The following is a 23,577-nucleotide window of genomic DNA, read 5'->3' on the forward strand; positions in this document are numbered from 1 at the left end:
TCATAGACTGTAATTAACTTTCCTTGCTCCAACGCCTGCTCAGTAAGCAGCCTTCTGATTGTAATTTGGCTGCCCATGTATCTTGCCTACAGGGAGAGAATGTACTGAGAATATACTGTTCAGGCCGCCGTGAGGATCCAATCCATTAAACAGTTACATACCATGATGTAAATTAATAAATTCGTATTCTGATTTTATCATCCGCCTCATCTGGGCTCGGAAGGCGTGAGTCAGCATCCCCGGGTCTAATCAACACAGAAGCTGTGGATATCAAGCTTCTGGGCTGAAAACCAAGGAACTAGAACCAGCCAGAGTGAAATCACCAAGGTAACATTGCCCCAGAGGCCCCTCTGCCTGATGAAATAGGCCTGCATGCATGTCATGCAATGGGGACAGGGATTAAAATTTACTTGTGACATTATAAAGAGCTGCATATTCAAGACTGTGGCTCAGTTCTATTCAGGTAAAAGCAAAGAATAAAGAATGACCACGAGACCCATATTGAATATTTATTGGCTTATGAGGACACACCAGATGCTGCCCAAATCCTAGGCAGAAGGTTAAGATTTACAGACATGATTGAAAACAGGAAAAAAAAACCCACAAAAACAAAAACCACAACACAAACAGGACAGATGGTATGTGCTAAGGAGAGATGGGGGAGGTGTCTGGCTGATGAAGTCTTGCTCCAGGTAGGTACTCAGGGTCCAGGATGCAAAAATAGAAGGTGACTTTAAACACAGGAGGAAAGAAACCAGGAGACTAAAACACAGGCAACACTAGCAGCGCCCAAGCTGGAGTGTGCTGAGGCCCTGAGCTTGTCCAGGCCATGGGGATGATTTAGGACCTGTGGGGTGAGGGTAAGATCTTTGAAGTAAGTTCAAAAGGCAGAGTGGAGACGATGCCGACAGGACAGCCGGTGCTAATCGAGTAACCCTGCATCCCACCCCCATCTCATCCATGATCCCTGTGAGCATCTCCTAGGGTACAACTGGCCCTTTTGAGGGTCCCAGTATTGTCAAATATAAAGAGAAGAGGGTAAAAAGAATGGGCATCATCTGAACTCCGAGCCTTGTGATGAACAAGAGCTCAACTGTGTACTCAGGTCAATAAAAAAGAATTAAGAGGAGCCAGGTGTGGTGATGCCCATCTTTAATTCCTTTAATGCACTCTGGAGGCAAAGCCAGGGGGATCTCTGTGAGTTCGAGGCCAGCTTGGCCTACGTAGCAAGTTCCAGGACAGGCATGGCTACATAGAGAGATCCTCTCTCAATAATAATAATAACAACAATAATAATAATAATGATAGGAAGAACAAGCAGGATAGAAAGACCTGTATTGGTGATTCAATAGGATTTGTTCCTCAAAGATAAGTGTGTGTCTGAGCTGGGCACCAGTACTGGGGAGACTGGGGTAGGAGCATTGTTTGGCCCCAGGAGTTTCAGGCTAGTGTGGGCAACATAGTAAGACCTTGTCTAAAAGAAAGAAAAACACGTCAGAAAGAGAAAACACAGGGAGTTCTGAAGATAAGCATTGTCTCTTCCAGCAGCTCCCATAGTTCCCCACCAGAGCCAGATCCCTGACTTGGCTACATGTAGAGACTAGTAAGCCATCAGAGATGTTCTAAAGGTGAGGGAGCCATACACCACCAGGAAGCAATGACTGGGAGTATGGCCTTCCCAACCATGCGTGGGTAGAGAGGCAGAACAGAGGACCGATGAAAGAGCTCCTCACAGGCCCGCCACCAGGATGTGTGATCTCTGGGGAGCAGTGCTGAAGGGAACCAGCTGGTCTCTACCAGTCCAGATGGTTCTGACCCATGCACGAAGAAGTGATCTTCTTTAACAGTGGCCTCAGTGGTGGCTGATGGGTAAAACAGGAGTGCTCTTCGTCTAGTAGAGATTGTCCCGCACATGCTCCATGATCGTCTTCAGTCCTAGCCAAGTCTCCTCCGCAGTGGGGATGATCTGGTCGGCTGGCAAGAGGAAGCCATAGTGCCCCGTGTCTCTAAGCTCAAATGTGAATGCATACTTGATGCCGTTGTCATATGCCCAGTCGATGCTGCTCCCACTAGCTGGGTCTGTAAGGCAGAAGAGAATACCAGTGAAGCCTCCTTCCCTTCAGGGTTCTATGGGAAAGGGCTAGAGTGCTTCCTGGATGGTGTTGTGGGATGTTTGTACCATGTGTGAACATAGATTGTTGTGATTGGGTAATAAAGAGCTGAATGGCCAATAGCTAGCAGGAAGTATAGGCAGGATTTCCAGGGAGACAAAAGAAGAGGAGAAGGAGAAATCAAGGCACTCGGGAGATGCCATCGAGTTGAGCCAGATGCACAAAATAGGAGAGAGGTAAAGCTACATGGTAGACTGTAGATTAATAAAAATATGGGTTAATAAGAGCTAGTGGGACAAGCCTAAGCTAAGCTGAGCTTTCATAATGAGTCTCCCTGTTGTTATTTGTGAGTTGGTGGCCCAAAGGAAAGTCCGTTTACAGAATAGAGTTCCTTAGAATCTCCAGTTCTTTCTGAAAGTCATCAGGTCCTAAGTCATATATGTTCAAAAAGGCACATTGGCACCATCCATAGGGCTTACGTCATCCTGCACCGTGAAGGTCTGTTCAAGCCTCAAACTAAGAGATTTCAATCCTCATTCCCAAGGCTGGGGAGACAGCTCAGCTGACAAGCTACTTGCTATGCAAGTAGAGTTCAAATGCCTAGAATCCACATAATGTTGGTTAGGCACAGTGGCCCACCTAAGATGCTCTTGAATTCTTGGCCCGCATAAACAGAGTAAGAAAATAAAGGTTAAGATGAGAAGTTTTAGTCTCCTTTTGCTTTTTTAATTTTCTTAACACAGCAAGAGATAACTGGTACACAGGAAAGGGAAATGCATTCCTTGGGACTTCCCTTTGCCGGAAGACTTGAGAGACATAGGAGTTCTATTTTTCCGCTGCTTCTCAGACTACCAGAGCAGGAATTGCCTTACAAGTGCAAAATGTAGGTGATCACCCCTGATAAAACGATGACAATCGTCACTAATGACGACAATAGCAGATGTTTTCTTTTCAGCATCTGCCATGAGCTAGTCCTTATATCAAACACTTTATATTCATGCTATCTTAATCTTTAAAACCCAGTGATGGCCATGACACCCTTAGTTTACAGATGGGAAAAGCCCGGGCTCAGGGTGGGAAAGCAGCTAAGGAAATACAGGCAAAACATGATAGAGCTGGAATTTAAGCCCAAATCGTTTTAAGTGGTCCACCCCATCGACTTGAGGTCCATCTGGTGGATTAACACATCTGATAAGTCCCTTCCTTTCCCTTATTCCTGGGAACCGTTTCTCATGGGCACACTTCTCTAAAGATACAGCTTCCACGAAGACTGCATGTTCCCAAGGGAATGGGATGGGCTCTGCTATGCTCTCAAAAATCCATGTGTGCTCTCCACAGTATTTGTGCCCTGAGAAAATGCTCCAGCTAAAAGCAAACAATATCTACCATTCCCAGTGATTCTTTATATGATAAACTCAAGTACTTCATAACATACTTAAGATACTTAAGTTAGGATTCGGCTTGGTATTCCAAGTGATCAGGTCCATAAACTTCATTTTATTTAATCTCTTGCTGAGTGTGTACCTACTCTTACTTGTATGTCTACATGTTCATGTGTGGGTGCTGTTTCTTGGTGTGCTGTCTTCCTTATGTCTCAAGACTGGGACTCCCACTGGCCTGGAACTCACCAGCTGTGCTAAGTTGTCTCTATCTCTTTAGTACTAGTTTAAACGTGCACAACACAATGCCTGGTTTATATGGATTTGCGGGATCAAATTTAGGTCCTCATGTTTGCATAGCAAGTCCTTTACTAATCAAGCTATCTCCCCAGATCTTTAAAAAAAACATGCACGCACACATGTGTGCACCCACACATACATGTATGCATGCATGCCCATGTGCATGTAGGAGTATACCATTAACACCATTCTACACATTCTATTTTTCAATTAACACTTGACTATCATTCCCTACTAGTGCACATTGATCCATCTAATTCATTTAAGGGCAGCCTAATGCTCCCCTGCATGAATCCACCCACTGTCTTTGTCCAGCCCTCTCCTCCCTAGTGGGGATTTTAGATGCTCACCAGACCTTTGTGGTAATAAGTAACGCTGTCACAAACATCCTTAAAACCCATGATTTATCCTAGTCAGATGAGCCCAAAAACTTACTAGATCAGAGTCCTTTAGTAAATCAGAATCAGGAAAGAGAAAAGGAGATGTAAGAAGCAGCTGGCTCGAAGACTGAGCAGGTGGCCATGACAGTCTTACAGGAGGAAGGGGACACAGGTCTGAAGAGCAGACTCAAGCCCATGGGAGGAGGTGGGCGGCAGGTAACAGACGTGTATGAGCATGACATAGATACATGAGAACACTACTCTGAAGCTCATGGTTTTCTATAATAACTACAAAAAGCATGATTTAAAAAAAAAAGCAGACAAAACTTAAGGCAGTAAAATGGGGTGGGGCTAGTTAGAAGGACCTTACAGTCTAAAATGACATATCGAGTCCTCAGGTTGTAATAATTAATCTTCAGAAACCACTCAACTGTGCGGGTGGGCTGAACTCTTTCCCCTGTGTTCTGTTTAAGTAGGCAAAAAAGTGTGAATTACTTCTGTCTAAAATAATGGCTCTAAGAAAAGGCCAGCATTTGTAGTTACAGATGTCCAGCACACACCAGAGCTTCTGGGTTTTAATGTACAAAAAAAAAAAAAACTGACTACTCTACTAGAAAGCAATGGAGGCAGAGAAGACCTGTGAAGAATCCAGAATATTCTTGAAAGACGGCAAGTTTTATGACCCTTAGGCACCCTCGGGAGAGCCTTCCTCTTCTGAGGTATCTGGTGAATATCCCTTGACTTGACACAACTCAGGCTGGGGGAAAGAATGTGTTTGATGTGGTTGAGCAAGACCATTATTTAAACTGTTGTTTGACCCAAAAGCAGGGACCCTGGTGACCCACAAAGATCTTTGGGAAGACTTCCTCAAGGGGCTCCTAGCGAGTCTCCATTAGCTCTCTCCATCCATCCATGATCATTTCTGGATTATTAAGCAGAGGGTGGAGAGAGTCCCCAGATGTGTCTGTCCTCTGAAGAGCTCCCATTTAACAACACTAACAGCAATAAACAATGAATAATTAATGGTTGTTGCTGCAATTAGCAAGACAAACACCAGCATCATGCTAACTGCTTTAAGCTGCCCTGTAGCTACACACACAGAGATGAGAGAGCTGAGATCAGTGGTTGCTATGGGGAAGGCACTGTAGATGGACACACTCCCTTACAAGGGAGCAGAGCTGTTCTTCACATTTGCCATTTAGCCAGAGCTGTGAGGTATGACATTTCCCCATCACCTGAAGACAGACTCCCAAAATAAGAGAATTGGCAAGATGTCAACAGAAATCCAATAAAACGCTCAGATAAGACCAAAACAAATATGCCCCATTTATCACTACCATCCATCTCCCAACACAAAGTTGGGACCTGGGGAAACAACTCAAAACTGAGTCTGGATCCCCAGCATGCACACAGGTCAAAGCAGACATGGAAACATGGTCCGTAACCCAGCAGACATGGCGGCGTGGGTCTGTAACCTTCGTGTTGGTGAGCAGAGATGAGCAGATCCCTGGAACTTGCTGGCCTACCAGTCTAGCCAATCAACGAGAGACCCAGTCCCAAAAAAACAACGTAGGAAACAATAGAAATTAGACACCCGGCACTGGCCTCTGGCTTCCACTTGCACATACACATAACGTGTACACACGTGCACACTTGCAGACAGAAACACACATATAAAGATGGAGGACAGACTTTGACAACTTTTTGATAATACATGTTACAGTATCCTTAGTACAATGAGGAAAGCAGAGTCTACCCACTGACAGGCACACAGCAAGCACATGAGCGGTACTGACGCTGACGAAGATGACAGCCTAAGGTAGCCATGTGTCACAGAGAATTTTGGTTTGTCACCAACCACTAACACAACCAGACAATAGCACAGCAAATAAAGCTTGCATCTCTCCCCCACCCTATTTCAAGTTTCCTCCCTTTCTCAGTACCCCATACCCAGGAATACTCACAGACAGTGGTGCAAGTCGGTCCTACTTGATACTTAGTGCCGGAGTGGGAAGCCAGGGCTGCGGCTGCACTCCTCGCCACATCGTCCTGGTAAGGGATTCGGCAGAGTGAGAGGATGAAGGCAGACAGAGATCACTGAGCACTTGAAAAGCATGTGTAATATACACTCTGACTGGAACTGCTCCCTGCGAGCTTTCGGAAGGCCTGAAGAAGGCCTAAAGAGCTGCTTGCTAGCCCTGCAGCGATCTAGTTAAGACAGATGACTGAGCTAGCCTAAGGGAGAGGAATGTCGTGTTCAGGAACATGACAGAAGGCCAAGTATGTTCCAGGGAAAAGCCTGGAAGAGAGAACCAAAATCTGGTCCTCATCTAGCCATGAGTCTGGGTGGGGCATCTTCAAGCCACAGACTTGTGGGCTGGTGGTGGCCTGGGAATCGGGTGGTGCCCCAGCAGACCAGCGTGTAGGCACAAGCCTGCAGCTATCCTGAAGATGCCAACCCTACCCCTACTAGTCCATCTATAGGTACCTTTCCTATTCCAGGAGTGAGTCATGGGCTGTGACACAGAACCCAAGCTATGACCTTTACCCTCCTTCACGTCTTCCTTAACCAGAGAGAAGGTGCCTTCCCTTCCCATCATGGTGCCAAACCACAGTCTTTAACAAGTAGTGAACCTGTCACACATTCTACTTAGAAAACCAACTGTGCAGGCTGGACGAAGTCTCAGAACTCACAGAGGCTGTCCCTAGCGGATCTGATGTGCCACAAATCAAAGGGCGGGGAGGGACTTACGAAGGCTCGGAAGCTACCCATCAGTCACCTTGGCCCTGCCAAAGTCAAGCAGTCTGGGACCAGGCAAAAGCCCCCCATTGCTTACCAACTCCTCCGCGTCTGGGGCCTTCTTGACTGTGTACCCGTAGGGATACATCAGCAGCTGTGAGTAGCTGTGCAGGTCAATGAAGCATTTGAAATGCCCATGGTTTTGAATAAAGTCCACCACCGATTTCACCTCCACTTCAGAATTGGGGTGGGGGCCATGGTACACTTCAGAGCAAGGGTTGTCACTGGCCCCTTCTCCTGCAGAGGAGAGTTAAATAGTAGCGAGTAACCCACAGGCCAAGAAGACAGAAATGAGGACTGCCAACCCACGCTTGGCTGGGATGGGGGACAGGTATTTGTCAAGATGCCCCCAAGAATCTACTCAGGGCAGGTACAGATTCTGAGGAGGGGACAGGGAGGGGGTTTGGTTGTAGGAGTGCTCCTACAAATGACAAGGAAAACTATTGCAACTTTTTTAAGTGGGTAGAGTTGACCTCACATTGTGCTAATAGCAGTTGTCATAAATAATTAATGTCACACTCAAGAACGAGTTGTAATTAATAAGTGTGCTTGATAATTAATATGAATACCAATAAATAATGAAAATGACTCCATTTATTCTGGTGTCAACTTATTCTCTTGGTTCAGGTCTTAATGGCCAACTGCTGCCAAAAATAATCTTTGTTGTGGTTTAAAAAAAAATCCCTTGATTACCTAACAGGTATTTAAATAGATTGTTTTCTGCATTGTTTCACAGTAAAGCATGCCTTGGGGTGTGTGTGTGTGTGTGTGTGTGTGTGTGTGTGTGTGTGTGTTAGTAGGAACACTGCTGAATTTAAAACTAGAAGGTGAGCTTATTTCATAGTTTTTATCAGCCATGCAATTTTGAGATTATCCCTGAATTCCAAGAACAAAAGTCCATTGGATGAGCAAGAAGAACAAAATGCATGGACAATGGCTGGCACTTCTGTGGGGATGTTTCTAAACAGCTGGAACTCAGATCTCGGTCAGTGATTCTCCCTCGCCCTCGCCATGGCCAGCTGCTGATTGGCGCTAACACACAGAAGCGCAGCTGCTGGGGTTTCAGTCTTGCCTGTTACTGCCACCAGGAGCCCTGCTACCCAGCTACGATCTGCCCAGGCAAAGCTGGAATGGTGAGGGCTAAGAAGGAGCCTTGGAATCATGCACCTAGTGTAGGGGCTGAGAAGGCAGCTTAGCAGTGGAGCACTTGACTAGGAACGCACAAGGCCTCACCACAATCGATCAATTAAATAAATAAAGATTTAAAGTTAACATTGTCACAATCACAACGCAAAGACCATCTGACCCACGCTTAGAAGGAAGGGGAATACTAATCATTCCCTTTCAAAATTACAACAATAAAACTTAAAAACTAAACAGAACACATAGACACAGAGAGCCTGCGGGATGTCCTCTCAGTGACTGGAAAAGCAAAACCAGAATGCAAACTGACTCCCTATCCCACACTGCAGGCATGCACGGACAGGTTCACTCAGGGCTGGTGGGATCTGAAACCATCTCCCCACCTACCTGCGAAACTTGCATTCCAGTTTCTGTTTGGATCAGCACCAATGCAGCGGCTTCCTGGGTTCCGGGACCGTGTCTTCCTCCATAATCGGTTCTGAAAAAGCCACCAAATACTTGAGGCTATGTCAGGATACAGGAGTAGTGAAGGGTTTCTCTGGAGGCTGTGGTCACAACAGGTAGGCTGAGCTGCATGTGGCCTACAGGGAGGGGGCGGGGGATCTGGACTCCAGTCTCTGTTGCTTGGGTGCTCTGACTGCACCCCTCACAGAGGAGAAGGAGTATACTTCTGGCTTTAAGAAGGGATTTGGAGCCAGCCATGCTGACATACACCTTAGTCCCAACACTTAGAGGCAGAGACAGGCAGATGTCTGTGAGGCAACCTACTCTACATAGCTTCAAGCCAATCAGGAAGAATACATACACAGTAAGACACTATCACAAAAAACAAAACCAGTGACAGTGACTCCCTCAAGCTGCCCTGATGAGAACTTTCTATAGAAGAACCAAGCCGGTCCCAAATGAATGCACTGAATAATTATTGGTTTATGCAGAAGTAGAGGCAATGGCCACTGATCACTCATGCCACAGACGTGCACAGGGCCCATTATATTCTAAGACAGTCACCTGAATTCAATCACACTCTCAACCAGGGAATAAGGAGACAAATTAAATCGTACAACAAAGAAGCCATCAGCCAAACGCAGAATGTGAGACGTTATACAGGAAATTACTTAGTTTCTCCAACAAATGAGTGACATTTTAAAAGGCTGTGTTTGGGGGTGCTGTTGAATGACTAAAGACCTCAGAGGCCCCGCCGCAGTCTCCGTGCACGGACCTTATTGGATCCTGACTTCGACAAATTGACTCCTAGGAGACATTTTTAAAATAATGGGGGGGGGTGTTAGAGGATATTAAAGAACTTCCATTAATTTTTCAAAGGTGACAGTGCTGTAGTGGTGGTTTTTTATTATTATTATCATCAGCTAGAGATGCATACTAAGGTCGTTGTAGATGAAATAACATGATGTCTGGGATTTGCTTTAAAATATGTCAAGAAAATAAATTGTGTAGGAGAGAAAAAAGAGGAATAGAAGATGGGCAAAATGTTGGAAATTGTTCAAGACCCATAACAGAGAGTGTCTTAGACTATTCTCTGTAAATAATAATAATATATTCCCTGGTGATTCTCAGCTCAGAGGGTGACTAGAAAAGAAAAACCCCAAGGGAGAGTCGAATGGAGAAATCATCTCCAAGGGCACTAGCAAAATATGGAATCCAGCCGGTGTATTCAGCTCAGGCCCTGGCCCCTTAGAACTACTCACTTGGGTTTGTGTGTATACATATCCATCAGGATTGGCCACAGGCAGCAAGAAAATATCCACCTTCTTCAAGATGGAGGTGACAGCAGGATCCTTTTGGTAATCAGTCACAATCTAAGCAGAAGGAGTCAACATACTTGTCAGCTACATCGTGGCAGTTTGTAGGCCTGTGCAGGTGCTTTCCTAGGATGGTCTCCACCCTCTGAAGCCCCCATAGGTTCTCTCAAAAGCCTGGGCACAGAGCTGAACGGCAGTACCAACTGCAAGTCATTGAGTGACAGGAGATGGCTCTGTTCACTCCCTTCACATACAGTGGGCACTGGCTCACAATAGTTTTTGAAGGGTCTGGAGGCAATCTGAGAACCCAGGAGTCCTGCAGGACTTGGAAGGGGATGAAGGTGAAGTGTATCGGAGTTGGGTGCTGAGTGAGGTTCTGGTCCCTTTGGCAGGGCCCACCTTTGGAATACATCATTAGCTTGTTCACAAACACTGTCACTTAGCCACAGTGAGGTGGCTGACAGAGGAGCTTTGACCACTTCTCCCATCTGAGAAGATGCTAGCCTACTAGGTTTGTACAAAGCACCTTCCTACCTCATCCCCTGGACCCAGGTACATGGGATGTGTCTGTCCCCCACCCCGGGCCCACCAGAATCCTTGACTAATTCCAGGCGACATGACCTTCCTCGCCGTCCAGATGGCAGTGGCCTGTGAGATCCACTCACGGGAATGGATGCCTGCATTCAGCCAAATGGCTGGCCGTTTCTTGCCTCCTCCCGTACTGAACTGCAGAAGGAAAAAGAGGCCAGAAAATGACCTGCCTGTCCACATCTCTCCTCACCTCTCCTCTCCCCAGCCCGCTCCTATTCATTTCATTCATTTAAGATAATTCAGAGACCAAATGTTCCTGAGGGCACCATCTATTTATCAGGCTTATCCGTGACCTGGGAGCTTAATTGGTTGGCTGCAGCTCTGGGCAGCCCAAACATCTCCAGCCTTGGGAGTAAATGGAAAGGAGAAACAATTGGTATTGTAGGTCAGAATGCTAGTGCGATTAGAAATAATAGTGTGTCTCTTGAAAGATCTCAAATGGTTTCCCAACAGAGAGAGGCACAAGGGTGCATGAACCAGACTTTTGCTGATGTAATAAATGAATTCGGTTTTAAATTACGAAGGAAAGGGCTCCACTATAGCTCTTTGTAAACAGCAGTAATGAATTCTGCTTCCTGCCTTTGCCATAGCACTGGGGCTCCATGGGTCAGAGCTTGGTGCTAATGAAACCGGGGTCTCTATCAGATGGGCAAATAATCTAAATGTAATTATTTGAAAGGAACCAGCTCAGTGATGCCCCCCCTCCTGCCAGTTACTTACTATAAACCTGGCTCCTACGAAGCTAAGGACTTGGTGAATTCCTAGCATCACGAGTTGTTCCCTAGTTTTTATGCCCAAATCCCTTTCTATGCGTTCAGCTGGAATATTTATGTAATTGATGTCATTGTCATAGCTCTCCACCTCTTTTGCCAATACAGACCAGAATCTGTTAAAAAATATCTGGAAACGGGGCTCTATGCAGCCAGCAACCCGAGGCTAGGCTTAAAATTCCATCTACCTTAATGTAAGCAGCCCAAGTTCTTTTCCAAGAAGAGGCCCCAAAAGCAGAACAGAGTTCATGTCCTACCCTAACTTGCCAGGTGGGAGTCAAGGCAGACTATAGGCCTCTGGGAGTCTTAAGGAATGCTAACAGCCTTTCCTTTCATCTCAGTCAAAACAGAAAGGGATATGCTCTTTTTAACACACCTACAGTAGGTAAAAGCAGAGGATTCAATCAGATCGAAATATCTGATTAAGCAAAGATGACTTGAAGCTACAATCTCTTTCTTACAGCCAATGGGGTCTAAAAAGCAGCTTCCCTTCACAGACCAGAGCCAGGTCCAAAAATTCAGGTCCAGAAGTTTGTGTCAAGCTGGGGTCTTTGAAAGGGCCTTGAGCCTCACCTTCAGGACATACATGGGCCGCTTTTCAAACGTCTCTCCAATCTTCACTCTGCTTGCCAGTTCAGGGAAATCTGTGGCAATACTGTCCATCTCGTGGTAAATCTGAAGTGTAGAAAAGTGAACCAAGGACACTTTAAAAAAACATTTTTTTTGAGTTAGGGTGTTCCTATGTAACCCACACTAGTCCTGAACTTGGAGCCTTCCTACCTCACTCGTCCCAAAACTGGTGCAACAAGCATGCGCTACTGTACCCAACTCACTGCTATTTTAAAACTCTGTTCCATTGTGCAAGCCGGGTGTTGGTGGCGCACGCCTTTAATCCCAGCACTCAGGAGGCAGAGGCAGGCGGACCTCTGTGAGTTCAAGGCCAGCCTGATCTACAGAGAGAGTTCCAGGACAGCCAGGGCTACACAGGGAAACCCTGTCTCAGAAAACCAAAAATAAAATAAAATAAAAGAACAAAACTTAAAACTTTCTGTTCCATTATGTGTTTGGTGTCTGTGAACTTTATCTTATCAGCCTTATGTTTCTTCTGAGACCCTGACCTTGGATATCAGCTTGGAACGCTATGACAGGGAACTTCCTGAACAGCCACTTTCTGCAGCTTCCTAGAGGACAACACATGTCAGTTGTCTGCAAAATATAGTCCACTTAAGTAAAGCAGAGAGACTTAAACAGATGCTGCTCCAAAGTATGATTCTTTGCATCATCCCAGACAGGACTATCAGAATAAGCCTGCCTACCAAGGCTCTCAACAGCACGGCTCACCAAATTGTTCTCCACCAGAAAAAGATAAAAAATAAAGAAAAATTCACAGTGTGTGTGTGTGTGTGTGTGTGTGTGTGTCCTGCACAAACAATACAAATAGATTGTGTATAATATAAAATAAGAAAAGAGGTCACATGTGGTATGCTTTTGATCCTAGCACTCAGGAGGCAGAGACAGGTGGATCTCAGCCTGGTCTACAGGGTGAGTTCCAGGATAGCCAGGGCTACACAGAGAAACCCTGTCTCAAAAATAAAATAAAAGTAAATGTAAAGATGGTTCCATGAATAAAATGCTTGCCATGCAGCAGCCACATAAAAAGCTGGGCGTGATGACGTGCGCCTGTAACTAGTGATGGGGAGCAGACCGGAGGTTCCCTGAGGCTCACTGGCCAGCTAGTCTAGCTAACCACTGAGCCCAGGTTCAATGTGAGCCCCTGTCTCATAAAAATAATCAGTAAATAAAGTGGAGAGTAACAGAGGAGAAGAACTCTTGTTTCTCTCACAGAGGGCTTTGAAAGTTGGGTGTGTAACTCTGTTAATTAGGGTGCTTCTTGAGCACGCGTGTGCCACGGGGCTCAGTCCCCAGGACCTGGTAAAGCAGGCTGGCAGTACACACCTGTAACTCCAGCACTCAGAGGGTAGAAGGATCCTGAGTTCCAGGGCAACCTCAACAACACAGGGAATTGGAGACCATGGTTACATGCTGTGCAAGACTGTGTCTCAAAATAGAGGGGAGGGAGATATCTTGGAAACTCTCCCAACCCACAGACCCTAGAGACTGAAGGAAAGCAAAGGAGATGCCACGGGCCATGAGAAAAGAGTGTCACCTACAAAAAGTTAAAACAAGCTGAGTACAATGGCACACACCTTTAATCCCAACACTCAGGAGGCAGAGGCAGGCAGATCTCCATGAGTTCGAGGCCATCCTGGTCCACAGAGTGTGAGTTCCAGGATAGGTTTCGGAAGCTACACAGAGAAACCCTGTGTCAAAAAACAAAACAATACAAAAAAAAAAAAAAAAAACCAGAAACAAAAAACAACCCTCCTCCCCAAAAAGCAACAACAAAAATACAGATGAAAGACTCTCCCTTGATTAGCTGGGATCCACACTTGGGTTTGTCTTATTTGGCTGCTCAGTGGTAGTGCACACCTTTAATGCCAGAGGCAGGCAGATCTCTATGAGTTCGAGGCCAGCCTGGTCTACAAATGAGCTCCAAGACAGCCAGGGCTGTCGCACAGAGAAACCCTGCCTTGAGAAAAAAATAAAACAAAACAAAACAAAACAAAAACCACCAGACCAGATCCATCGATGATTCAGTCTAATAAGACAAACCCAAGTGTGGATCCCAGCTAATCAAGGGAGAGTCCTTCATCTGTATTTTTGTTGTTGTTTTTTGGGGAGGAGGGTTGTTTTTTGTTTCTGGGTTTTTTTGTTTTGTTTTTGTATTGTTTTATTTTTTGACACAGGGTTTCTCTGTGTAGCTTCGAAACCTATCCTGGAACTTACTCCGTGGAAGGAGAAAACTGATTGCCCTCTTGACTTCCACATTAGTTCCATGGCACAAGGACAGCCGTATACACAGATGCTAGACAGACAGACGATAGGTGGGTAGGTAGATAAATGTTTTAAAAAACCTCCAAAGCTATCGAGATGTGGGGTGCGAGTTCACATGCCAGCCGTCACCCCATGAGGACCTGAAAGCCTTGCAGCAGCAACGGTGGAATTCCCCCTGGAGACCTAGAAAAGCCTAAGTGGTCACAGGACATGAGCTGTTCAAAGCTGGTTTTAGGAAGAACCCCGAGTGATCTATCTGGCCAGGAGAGAGATGGCACAGCCACAGGCCTCTGGGAACAAGAGCTAGCTAGCTGGAGGTCACTCTACCAAGGACACCCAAGTCAGTGGGAACAGACGCAAGCAGATGAGAAAGTGAGACCAACAGATGGCCTCTCTTGGACCCTGGGTGACATTTACAACTGGTTAGCCCAGCTGGGGAGAGCCCCACGTTAATGAGGCTAATGTGTTATGGGTAGGCCCTGAGCTATGCTTTCGTCCGTGGCCCGAGACTGAACTGAACTCCTAACTTTATCCAGCTGTTTTGCAGATGTGTGTCACTGGTCACAAGAGGGATCAAGGGGCAGAATTGTTGGAAGTGTACACAATAAACAGAGCTACTGGCAATCATGGGAAAGAAGTAGAGATAGTTGGCTGGCTTTTGAACTAATCCCTCATCCAGAAGAAAAACAACTGGAGGTATACGCCTCACGAAAACTTTGCCAGGAACTCGGTGTTTGCTCATAAAGACTGGCGTGCATCAAGGTAGAGGTGAGAGAAGAGTAATTTAAATCTGGGAGGGGGGGTCCCAAGCCAGTAGAGTCTGCAAACTAATGAAAGAGACACTCGGGACATAAGAGGCCCGCATCTTGAATGATTCTTCCATTCTGAGGTCCCTTTTGATTTCTCAAGTTCCAGTATCATATGAAATTATTCAGCTCCAAGTTTTTCATTCCAAGGTTTGGCTTACCTTGAAAGTCAGCCATATAAAGTGGTTTCTAACTGCACACAGCACCAAATTGCATTGTGGAACAAATATACATTACAAGGAGTCGTGATAAATGAGTGGAAATATTTGGTTAACCTTGGAAATAACCGCTTGTCTGCTTGCCTGGAATACATGGCATTTTATTCTGTGCTAGGGATTCTGATGGGGGAGAAGGTTGAATTACAATGGAAATGCTACCGCTGTAGCCTGGTTTTTTTTGTTGTTGTTGTTGTTTTTTTTTTTTTTTTTTAAGGCTGCTTGAGAAGGGTGCCTGCAGGGGAAGTCGCAGTCCTGTTCCACAGGCGCGTCGCTGCTGGTGAGGGTTAAACAACCAAAGGGGAAGGAACGAAAGTGCACGCGTTTCAGCCGCTCTGTGGAGTGATACCGTGCTCAAGCTGGACATGAAGAGAGAGGTTACAAAATGGAGCAAGCGGTGAATGTTGGTCTTACGCCTGCTTTGAAACACTTACAGCTTCCAAGGAGTGGTAGGATGCGTAGTTGAAGTTATCCCCACTCCGCTCTCGGCCTTCATTGTGTTTCATCTCTTCATCTTCGTTGTCTAAGAGAGCCTAAGAAAGCAGACACAGCGACATGGTGAAGGGATCCCCGTGGAGACACAGGTTCATGTAGGTAGATGGGCTGGCCAAGATGGTGTCACCCTCATGGTAGCAAGAAACACAAATGTCCAAGTTCTAAAGGGACTAGAACACTTAAATTATCCGGGCCAAAGGCTACAGTTCAAGAGAATGTAAGTTCATGCTTCATACATCTAAAATTTCTTTAACCTTAACTACACAACACTCTGATGCTACTACTTTCCAAGGGGTTTGCGTTAATTCTGTGGAGTAAGACAATGGAATCATCTGTGTTCATTTCTGCTTAAGGTCTCTATTCCCTAATGGTCTTGTTTCTATCGAAACTTTTTAGTACATAAAACTAGTTCAGTGCCCATACCCAGAAGAAGCACAACCTAAAATTATATATGTTGATCATCACAGTCACACAACTAAAAATAATAAAAAAAAACTATCCTGCCTTTCATTAAAAAAAAAGGAGGGAGGGTCAGATTTTTCCATATATCTATAAAACTTTACCTTTTAATATCCAATTTGCATTACCCATTCAAAACCCACTTGCTCCCTGGAAGTAACATATGCGCAATTTGGTTTTCCTATAGTATGAAATCTCTAGACATTGGCTTGCATCTGGTATCCAGTGCCTCTGAAACACACAGCTTGGGAAACCATTCAGAAACAAAGAAATTCTTATAACCACTCATACTTTGAAGGCTCCTGGCAGATGTCTGTGACATGTGAGGATGATTAATAAGCTCACAGCTGCTCACACCATCAGGAAAATGCCGGGCCAAATCACCAATTAGTCCATAACCCACCTCGGTGAAGGAGAGAGTGTGAGTCAGGGACACTGTCCTGCTGTTCAGTGTAGGTTATGGGACTGTATGGCAATGTTCCCTCTGCTGGGAGTTCTTGGTGACATTCCCCCTTTCTCAAAAGACGTCTCTTCTGATCAGTTCCCAGTACACACACACACACACACACACACACACACACACACACACACACACACACACTAACTTCAAGTAAGAAAAAGGAGGATGGGAGGAAATGGTTACCTATCAAAACATCTGTGATGTGCTGACTACTGTTAGATATAGTATATATAGTCGATAGAAGCATTGTCTTGATAAATAGTTGAAGTAGGAATCATTATCACCATTTTAGCAATGATGAAACGGAGGCTCACGAGGGTAAACGTTTGCCGGGGGACACAGACTAGTGGTTAGCGAAGTGAAGACTCAGATGAAGATCTGTGCCGCCGCCCATCTCTGCAGCACCCACCCCTGTAACAAGTTACTACACTCTGCTTCTGTCTCCATTTCTCCACCTGGGATGTGAGAAAGGATGGCGCTGGACACTTTTAAACCTCCCAGGTCCAGCGTGATTGGTGGCTTCATCTTATGTGAGACTGGTAAGAGTCCTACCCACCTGGAGGTCTTCAATTGTCACTGAGTAATCTAAGCCCTGGGACTTCAGGAAGGACTTGACTGGCAGCAGGCTGACGGAGGGCACGAGGATATCCACAGGCCGACCAAAAGTGGAGGGAGATTTCCAGACGTTGAGCTGAGGCGAACAGAAACACAGTCATGTTAAAAAGACAGCTTGGGAGAAACACGAAAGGAGCTCACGTTCCTTAGAACCATTGTCAAAAGCCAGGGTGACCCCTGAGTTCCGCCTAAGGACAAGCATCACCCATGTCACAGGCGTATCTGGTCAGACATGCCCAGCACTCAGTACCTGACAGAGTCCAAGATACAAGGAGAGCTACGAGAAGTGGGGAGCCCAAAGCTCAGGCCTCCCGTCTAAGAGACTGGTGAACACCCAACTCTGCAGACCTCTCCCGCTGCCGCGTCCCTCTCGATCGGTGACTAATACGGGATAGAGACAAGTACAACGGCTGCTCCCCCTGAAACTCAACATTCGAGGTGATGAAGAACCACATACCTTAAAGTGGTCCGAATTCACTAGCTGAGTCAGCTTTCTGATCTCATCTCCATTTCTGACGTTAATCCTAAAAACTTGGTCCCTGGAGGAGGGGAGGGGGAGAAAGAAGGGGAGGGAGATGATGGTAAGCTTTCAGCTGGCAAGTAGACCCCCAAGCCCACCATCCCAGACAGGGCTGTGCCGATGGAGGGAAATAAGGAAACGGTCTAGTCTTTGGTTATAGCGTATAGCCATTAAAAACAAGGCTACGTGGCAAAGATGAAAAAGTGCTTATGTATAACTTGAAGGGTAGCATTAAGTGAAAGAGCAGGACACAGGATTGTCCGTGTGCCATGATTACGAGTATGGAAAAAGCAGATGGGTTGGAAGCAAAACAGACAACGGAAATAAAGTAAATGCTGCCAGTGCTCGTTTGGGCCGGGGGATTATGGATGGCTTACTTTCTTCCCTCTTGTATCTGTTTTCTGTAATGTGGTCGTATTACTTTATAATGAAAAACATATATTTTTACAGAAAGGAATGTCCCTGAGTTAGGCTGCAGGCTAACTCAAGGCATAAAGAAACACTTCTTCACTGTCAAAGGCGACAGAACCTTCAGGCCTGAAGAGCTGGGGACTTTTGGGAACAGACCCTCTACCAGGGGAGGCCGGGGGGAGAGCACTGACTCCTCCTCCCCGCCCCACACAGGTGCTTTACGTTGGAACTGAACGTGGACTAGGGTTGCAGGCTCAACCTGAGACTCATGGCTGCCTGCCGGGCCCCGAGAGCGCCCAGAAGCAGCCTTCCGGTGGCAGCCCCCCCCCTCTGTCATTTGTCCTGTGCATCATTCAGCTCCTGCAGCGCTGGTGGGGGAAAGAGGCCCCCGAGTCCTGCGTGGGTGGGAGAAGGCTAGGTCTGAAAAGCCTCCTTTGAGCTCTCAGCTCGCTCTGAGAGCCAGCGGAGCCATTAGGCGTTGCTAGGTGACGGCCCAAATGAATCCGCACTCGACACTGTCACATGCGTCATCCCTTTGACAAGAGTGGATGGTGGAGGAGCCGCTGGAGAGAGATGTGGGCTGAAGGACCTGTTGACAGAGTGAATGGCTCTGTCACAGGGAGCTCGATGTGAGGCTCACGTGGAGGCTCCTCACCCGAAAACCGGTTCAAGCCGGATGGACTGCCACGGCTTCACTTAGTTCTGGAAAGTTCTGGGAAGACCTAGGCCAGGTCCAAAAGACAAGGTTCCCTGCAGAGGTGCTTTGAACACAGGTGGCTGGACTGGGTAAGATGTCAGTGCCCGAGGCTCGCGTGTGCGGGAAGAGGCAAGGCAGAAGTTTCGGTGCAGAACGGGGCACCTTCCCCATCTTTCCCCACCTCTGCACGCCTGCTTGGCTCCAGATCCCCCGAAATTTCATGTTCACTCCATGCAGATGCCTTCGGGTGCAACGGGGTTCCCTTTGTGTGCGATCCCTGTCCTTAAGCGCCTGGTCGTGTCTCCCACCTAATCTTCAACACAAGATCCTGTGACTCATGAAGCCTTCCCTAACCAAAGCCAAGTACAATAGCACTAAAAACTGGTGGCAATGGTAGAGCCGGGTCTGCCATTACCCTTATGAACATCAGCACAGCTACATCTAAAAACAGAGTTTGCAAAGGGCAAACTTCTTCTTGCCTTCGTTGACCTTATCTCTATTTGGAAAATAGCCTCTCCAGCTCCTGACAGTGCAGACGGCTGAGCTCACCCCATCTGCATGAGCTGGAATTCCACTCGAAGACCTTGACCTTGAACTCTCTCTGGAGACAGGAAACTGGCCTGGGTGAAGGGAAATGCTGGGATGCGCAGGTGCTTGTCTGCCCCTCCCGTTCTGTGGGGCTGTTTTAACAGCTCTTTTGGCTCTCTTCAACTCCTAGTACACCAAGACGACTTTAGCATCACGATCGGTGACATCTGCTCACTCACCCTCCCACCTGTCCACCCAGGGCAATCAATAATTGTTTCGACAGCTGAGCCTCTATCCCTCTCTATTAACAGGAAGAGAGCTAAGCAGCCAGTTCTCGGTGCCTCTCTCTCCTACATCCTAGCCCAGGCTTAGCAATGACTGACAGTCTTAGGAGATGACCTCAGAGAACCCCGGGATGTTTGCCAGCTACCACCGACACTACAACCAGTTCTGCAACTGCTCCCTGCTCTGGCCAACACCTCCACATATCCTGGTCACTGCCTCATCCTTAAGATATCTGAAAACTAGGACAGGCGACACCCCGAGAGCAAGAGAGGCTGGGGAGTTGGAGAACCAAGTGACAAGGGCAGGAGACAGGGTGGTGGGGAGGAACCGCCATCCTTGTGTCCGTTAGCGGTCTCCAGCCTGGCTCCCCACGCACTCAGAGGCTCAGAGGCCAGCTCCCTCTGCATTCGCTGAACCGGGTGTCCAGGACAGGCTGATGGAGCCTAAGGAAGACTCTTCTACCTTTACTGAGGTGCCTACTATGGAGGAAGAACAGCCTTGGTGATGCCATGGCACAGTTTGATTAAATCCGTTTGCGGTCAGCTCCAGCACACGGCCCCCTTGTGTGCTAGACTCCTGCCGTGTGAATCCTCTGGGTCCCAGCCCCACTGTCTCAGCCCAGGTGCCCACTGTATCACAAGAAAGGTCTGTAATCCTGGGAAATAGAGATTTCCAGCCACCTGAATAGCTTCAGTGGGAGCCTGACAGCTCCATGCATCAGCCCACGCAGCAGCAAGTGTAGTTATGACACACCTACCGCTGAGCTGCCTGCGCAAAAATCTTCCTTCTCGGCCACCTGCTGTGCCTAACCCCTCCGAGCTATTTGGCAGCGGAGGCAGGTATGAACCATCATCCCCATAAAAATTACTCAGTCTCATGTAACTAATTGCTTCAAGAAACAATCCTCGAGTCCCTTTAACCAGATAATACAATAGGGAATAAACTCTCGCATATACGGGTAGACCAAGGAGATAAAGGATTCCATTTGATTGGCTTCTGTTACAGAAAAGGGGTATGTGCTTGGCATTCAGCATTCCATCTTCCCTGCTTCCCAGCTGAGTAGTTTCAGGCAGGTTCCTTAACCTTTTTAAGGCTGGGTTTTTGGTTTTTTGTTTTTTCTTCATGTTTGAATTCAGGAAAATAACACCCTTGCCTGACAAGAGCTGTTACATGATCCACAAGAGAAAGCACACGAAAGGGCTTTGCAATAGGAAAGGCGTTGTGCAGTGACAAGTTATTCTTCTACACGGGTACCAGAGCATCCCTATCATCCCCCCTGCCTCTCCGACTTCCTGTCCTTCCCCGGCTCCACATCTTCTGTGTGGAGCATGTGGAGTCTATGCATTCACACTCACACAGAGTCCTGGCGTGCATTTCCATAGCTGTAGCTAGGCAAGACCTATTGGACCTTGTTCCAGAAACCTCTGAGAAAGCTCTGGCAATACACAGGCTTCACCACTGACAGAGTCTCTGCCCCCCAAAGCCTCTGACCCAGCTTTTCCCTTTAAGCCTGGCAGAAACTGGCAAAACCTTTCTGTCTGGCCATTCTTCCTAGGTAACGGTGTCGGAAATACCTAGGACTGATCTTTGAAAGGAGGGGAAGACACAGAAGCCAGCAGGAGATTGGGGAGCTGGGGCCAGCTTCTAGAGACCGATAGCTTTGGTTTCACAGAAGAAATCAGGTTTCAGAGAGAAGTGGCTGGTCCAGGAGGAAACAGAAACAGAAGAGCTATAGAAGCCCAAGCCCTAACCCTGAGCTCTACCACCTAAGGTACAATCACTCCATTTGGCTCCTGGATTGCTGAAACAACTAAATAATGATCATAAAGTTCAAAAGAAACTCACCCGAAGAATTTGTCTCGGCTGCAGACGCCTGACCCAATAAGGGCCCCAAAGAACAGTAACCACCTCATGTCTCACAGGTGCCAATCACACACTGACTGAGTCAAGCTGTATTTATAAGGAGCCCGAGGCACACTCACATCCTCAAAAATGCTAATATGGCTCTCCAGCACCCTTCCATCTCTGACAAGGCAGGCCCCAGCCAAGGCCTCCTCCATTCCTGTCCGGTGATGAAGGCCCAGCCTCTCCATTTGCACAGCAGGAACTTGCTCCACAGGCTGGGACCGTCTTACCCAGGATGCCACATGGCTCATCACTTGGCATCTAAATAGTGTTTTTTGAATAAATAGAAAGATCCCACACTGCCAGGTGGAATGCATACTGATAGGAGAGACCAGTTTGTAGACCTGATGTGGAGTTACCTCTAGAGTAATAAAAACTGGGGGGAAAAATGATTTGGAAAGTGAAGATTATCAAGCAATCTTGAGCCAACTCCAAGACCACACATTGAGTAGCCTGTCCAGAGAATTCAGCAGAGCAGGTCATGGAGTAGAGTTTATGGGTCTAAGGCCTAATTCTTAGGATTCCATTAAGAAAAGAGAAATATGGGTGGTGAACAGTATAGGAAGGATGTGTTATTCTGAATAAATTAACAGTTTTCCTGGGGACCTAAATGACAGATAAGGCTTAATGGCATTTGTTTTGAATTTATTTTTTTTAATTTACTTATTTATTTATATGTATGTATGTGTGCCTGTGTGAGTTTACATAGATCACGTGTGTGCAGGTACCTTCTGAGGTCAGAAGAGGGCATCAGATCCCATGAGATCCCCTGCACCTGGAGCCACTATGTGGCTAGTGGGGATCAAACCCAAGCCCTCTGCAGAAGCATATGCAATCTGAACCTCCGAGCCATCTTTCCAGTCCCACAGTTTCTACTTATTCTTGTTTTTGAGATATGAGCTCACTTTATACCCCAGGTTAGCCTTGAGCTCACAGTCCTCCTGCTCAGCCTCCCAGGTGCTGAGATAACAGGTCTGAGACACTAAGCCTAGCTTGTTTTTTTAACAGAGTTTCTTTGTAGTACTATGCGACCCCCGGGAAGGGACCCCCGACCCGCGGGGGTGAGGTGATGAGGGTCGCTACTAATTTAGTGGGCCTTCACGAGCAGATCCGATCTGGAAAGTGAACTTCAAGAGGTTAATGAAATCAGGCTCAAGACAACGTTCGCTGATTAAGAGCCTTTATTTTTTGGGGCACGCTGGAATTTATAGAGGAAGGACCTCAGGGGGTGGTACAAGCATGTCAATCAAGTCTCATTTCAAATATACACCAAATACGGTAAAGACAAAGCTGTAATTTTCCATCAGTCATTAGTTGCATTCCACAAATGCTTGTCAGAGTAAGTCAGGTGCAAAAAGAGGGAACTGGAGTTTAGGTGATGCTGAAGAGAAGAGCTGTGAAAACTTGTCGCTGAGAGCTTGAACGAGAGAGGAAGCAAGAGAATCGACAGTGGAGGAGTATTTGGGAGCAACAGATCGAGGGGGATCAGGGAGTGAGGAAAGATCATAGGGAGGAGGTCTCCTGGCCAGAGAGACCTCGCGCCCGAAGGCCTGAAGGTAGGCAGCAGCCTCTTCCTCTAGCTCCTGGGCATCCCCAGGATCGAGAGGTTCCTCAGTAGGAGCAGAGGCGACAGCCCGTAGGGAGGGGTAGATGCCACCGGTGGCTGAAGAGCGAGCTTTAGGGGCAAATGAGGTAGGTTGATCAGGAGGAGAAGGTGGAAGCTTATCAAAGTCAGAGTTAGCAGAGGAAGAGGAACAATCTTTAGAAAGATCAGCGACAGAACTTGCTCTGGAGCTGGCACGAGAGCACCCTCGGGAAGCAACCTCTAGATGTTGTTGGGCATCTTTAAGAATTTGTTCATTTCGGGGGCTTTCCTTTGTGTTAACAATGATACCTTTTAAGAGATCCCAATACTGCTGTATAATCTTTTTATCACTTTCAGAGCCTTTGGTTTTGAAATAATTAGTTAATTCAGCCCCGACCCGTTCCCAAGTACTGCAAACTATTTTTGGGCAGGTAATGACAAACCAGGGACAAACTTCATGTACAAAA

At 46.8% G+C, this 23,577-nt stretch overlaps 1 protein-coding gene across 1 annotated transcript; it reads right to left on the bottom strand.

The window, feature by feature from the left end:
* Window positions 1-496: 496 nt before the first annotated feature.
* On the bottom strand, window positions 497-21,589 carry Cpa4 (carboxypeptidase A4). The gene is made up of 11 exons (XM_040728645.1): window positions 21,466-21,589; window positions 17,637-17,718; window positions 17,121-17,255; window positions 15,585-15,683; window positions 11,808-11,909; window positions 10,495-10,599; window positions 9,820-9,930; window positions 8,501-8,591; window positions 7,008-7,207; window positions 6,135-6,219; window positions 497-2,079 (listed from the first exon to the last, which is right to left on the bottom strand). The coding sequence occupies exons 1-11, from the start codon at window positions 21,531-21,533 to the stop codon at window positions 1,892-1,894; spliced, it is 1,266 nt and encodes a 421-aa protein (XP_040584579.1). The 5' UTR covers window positions 21,534-21,589; the 3' UTR covers window positions 497-1,891.
* Window positions 21,590-23,577: the final 1,988 nt, after the last annotated feature.

The sequence above is a fragment of the Mesocricetus auratus genome, unplaced genomic scaffold (assembly GCF_017639785.1).
Source record: "Mesocricetus auratus isolate SY011 unplaced genomic scaffold, BCM_Maur_2.0 Super-Scaffold_100019, whole genome shotgun sequence".
NCBI lineage: Eukaryota > Metazoa > Chordata > Mammalia > Rodentia > Cricetidae > Mesocricetus > Mesocricetus auratus.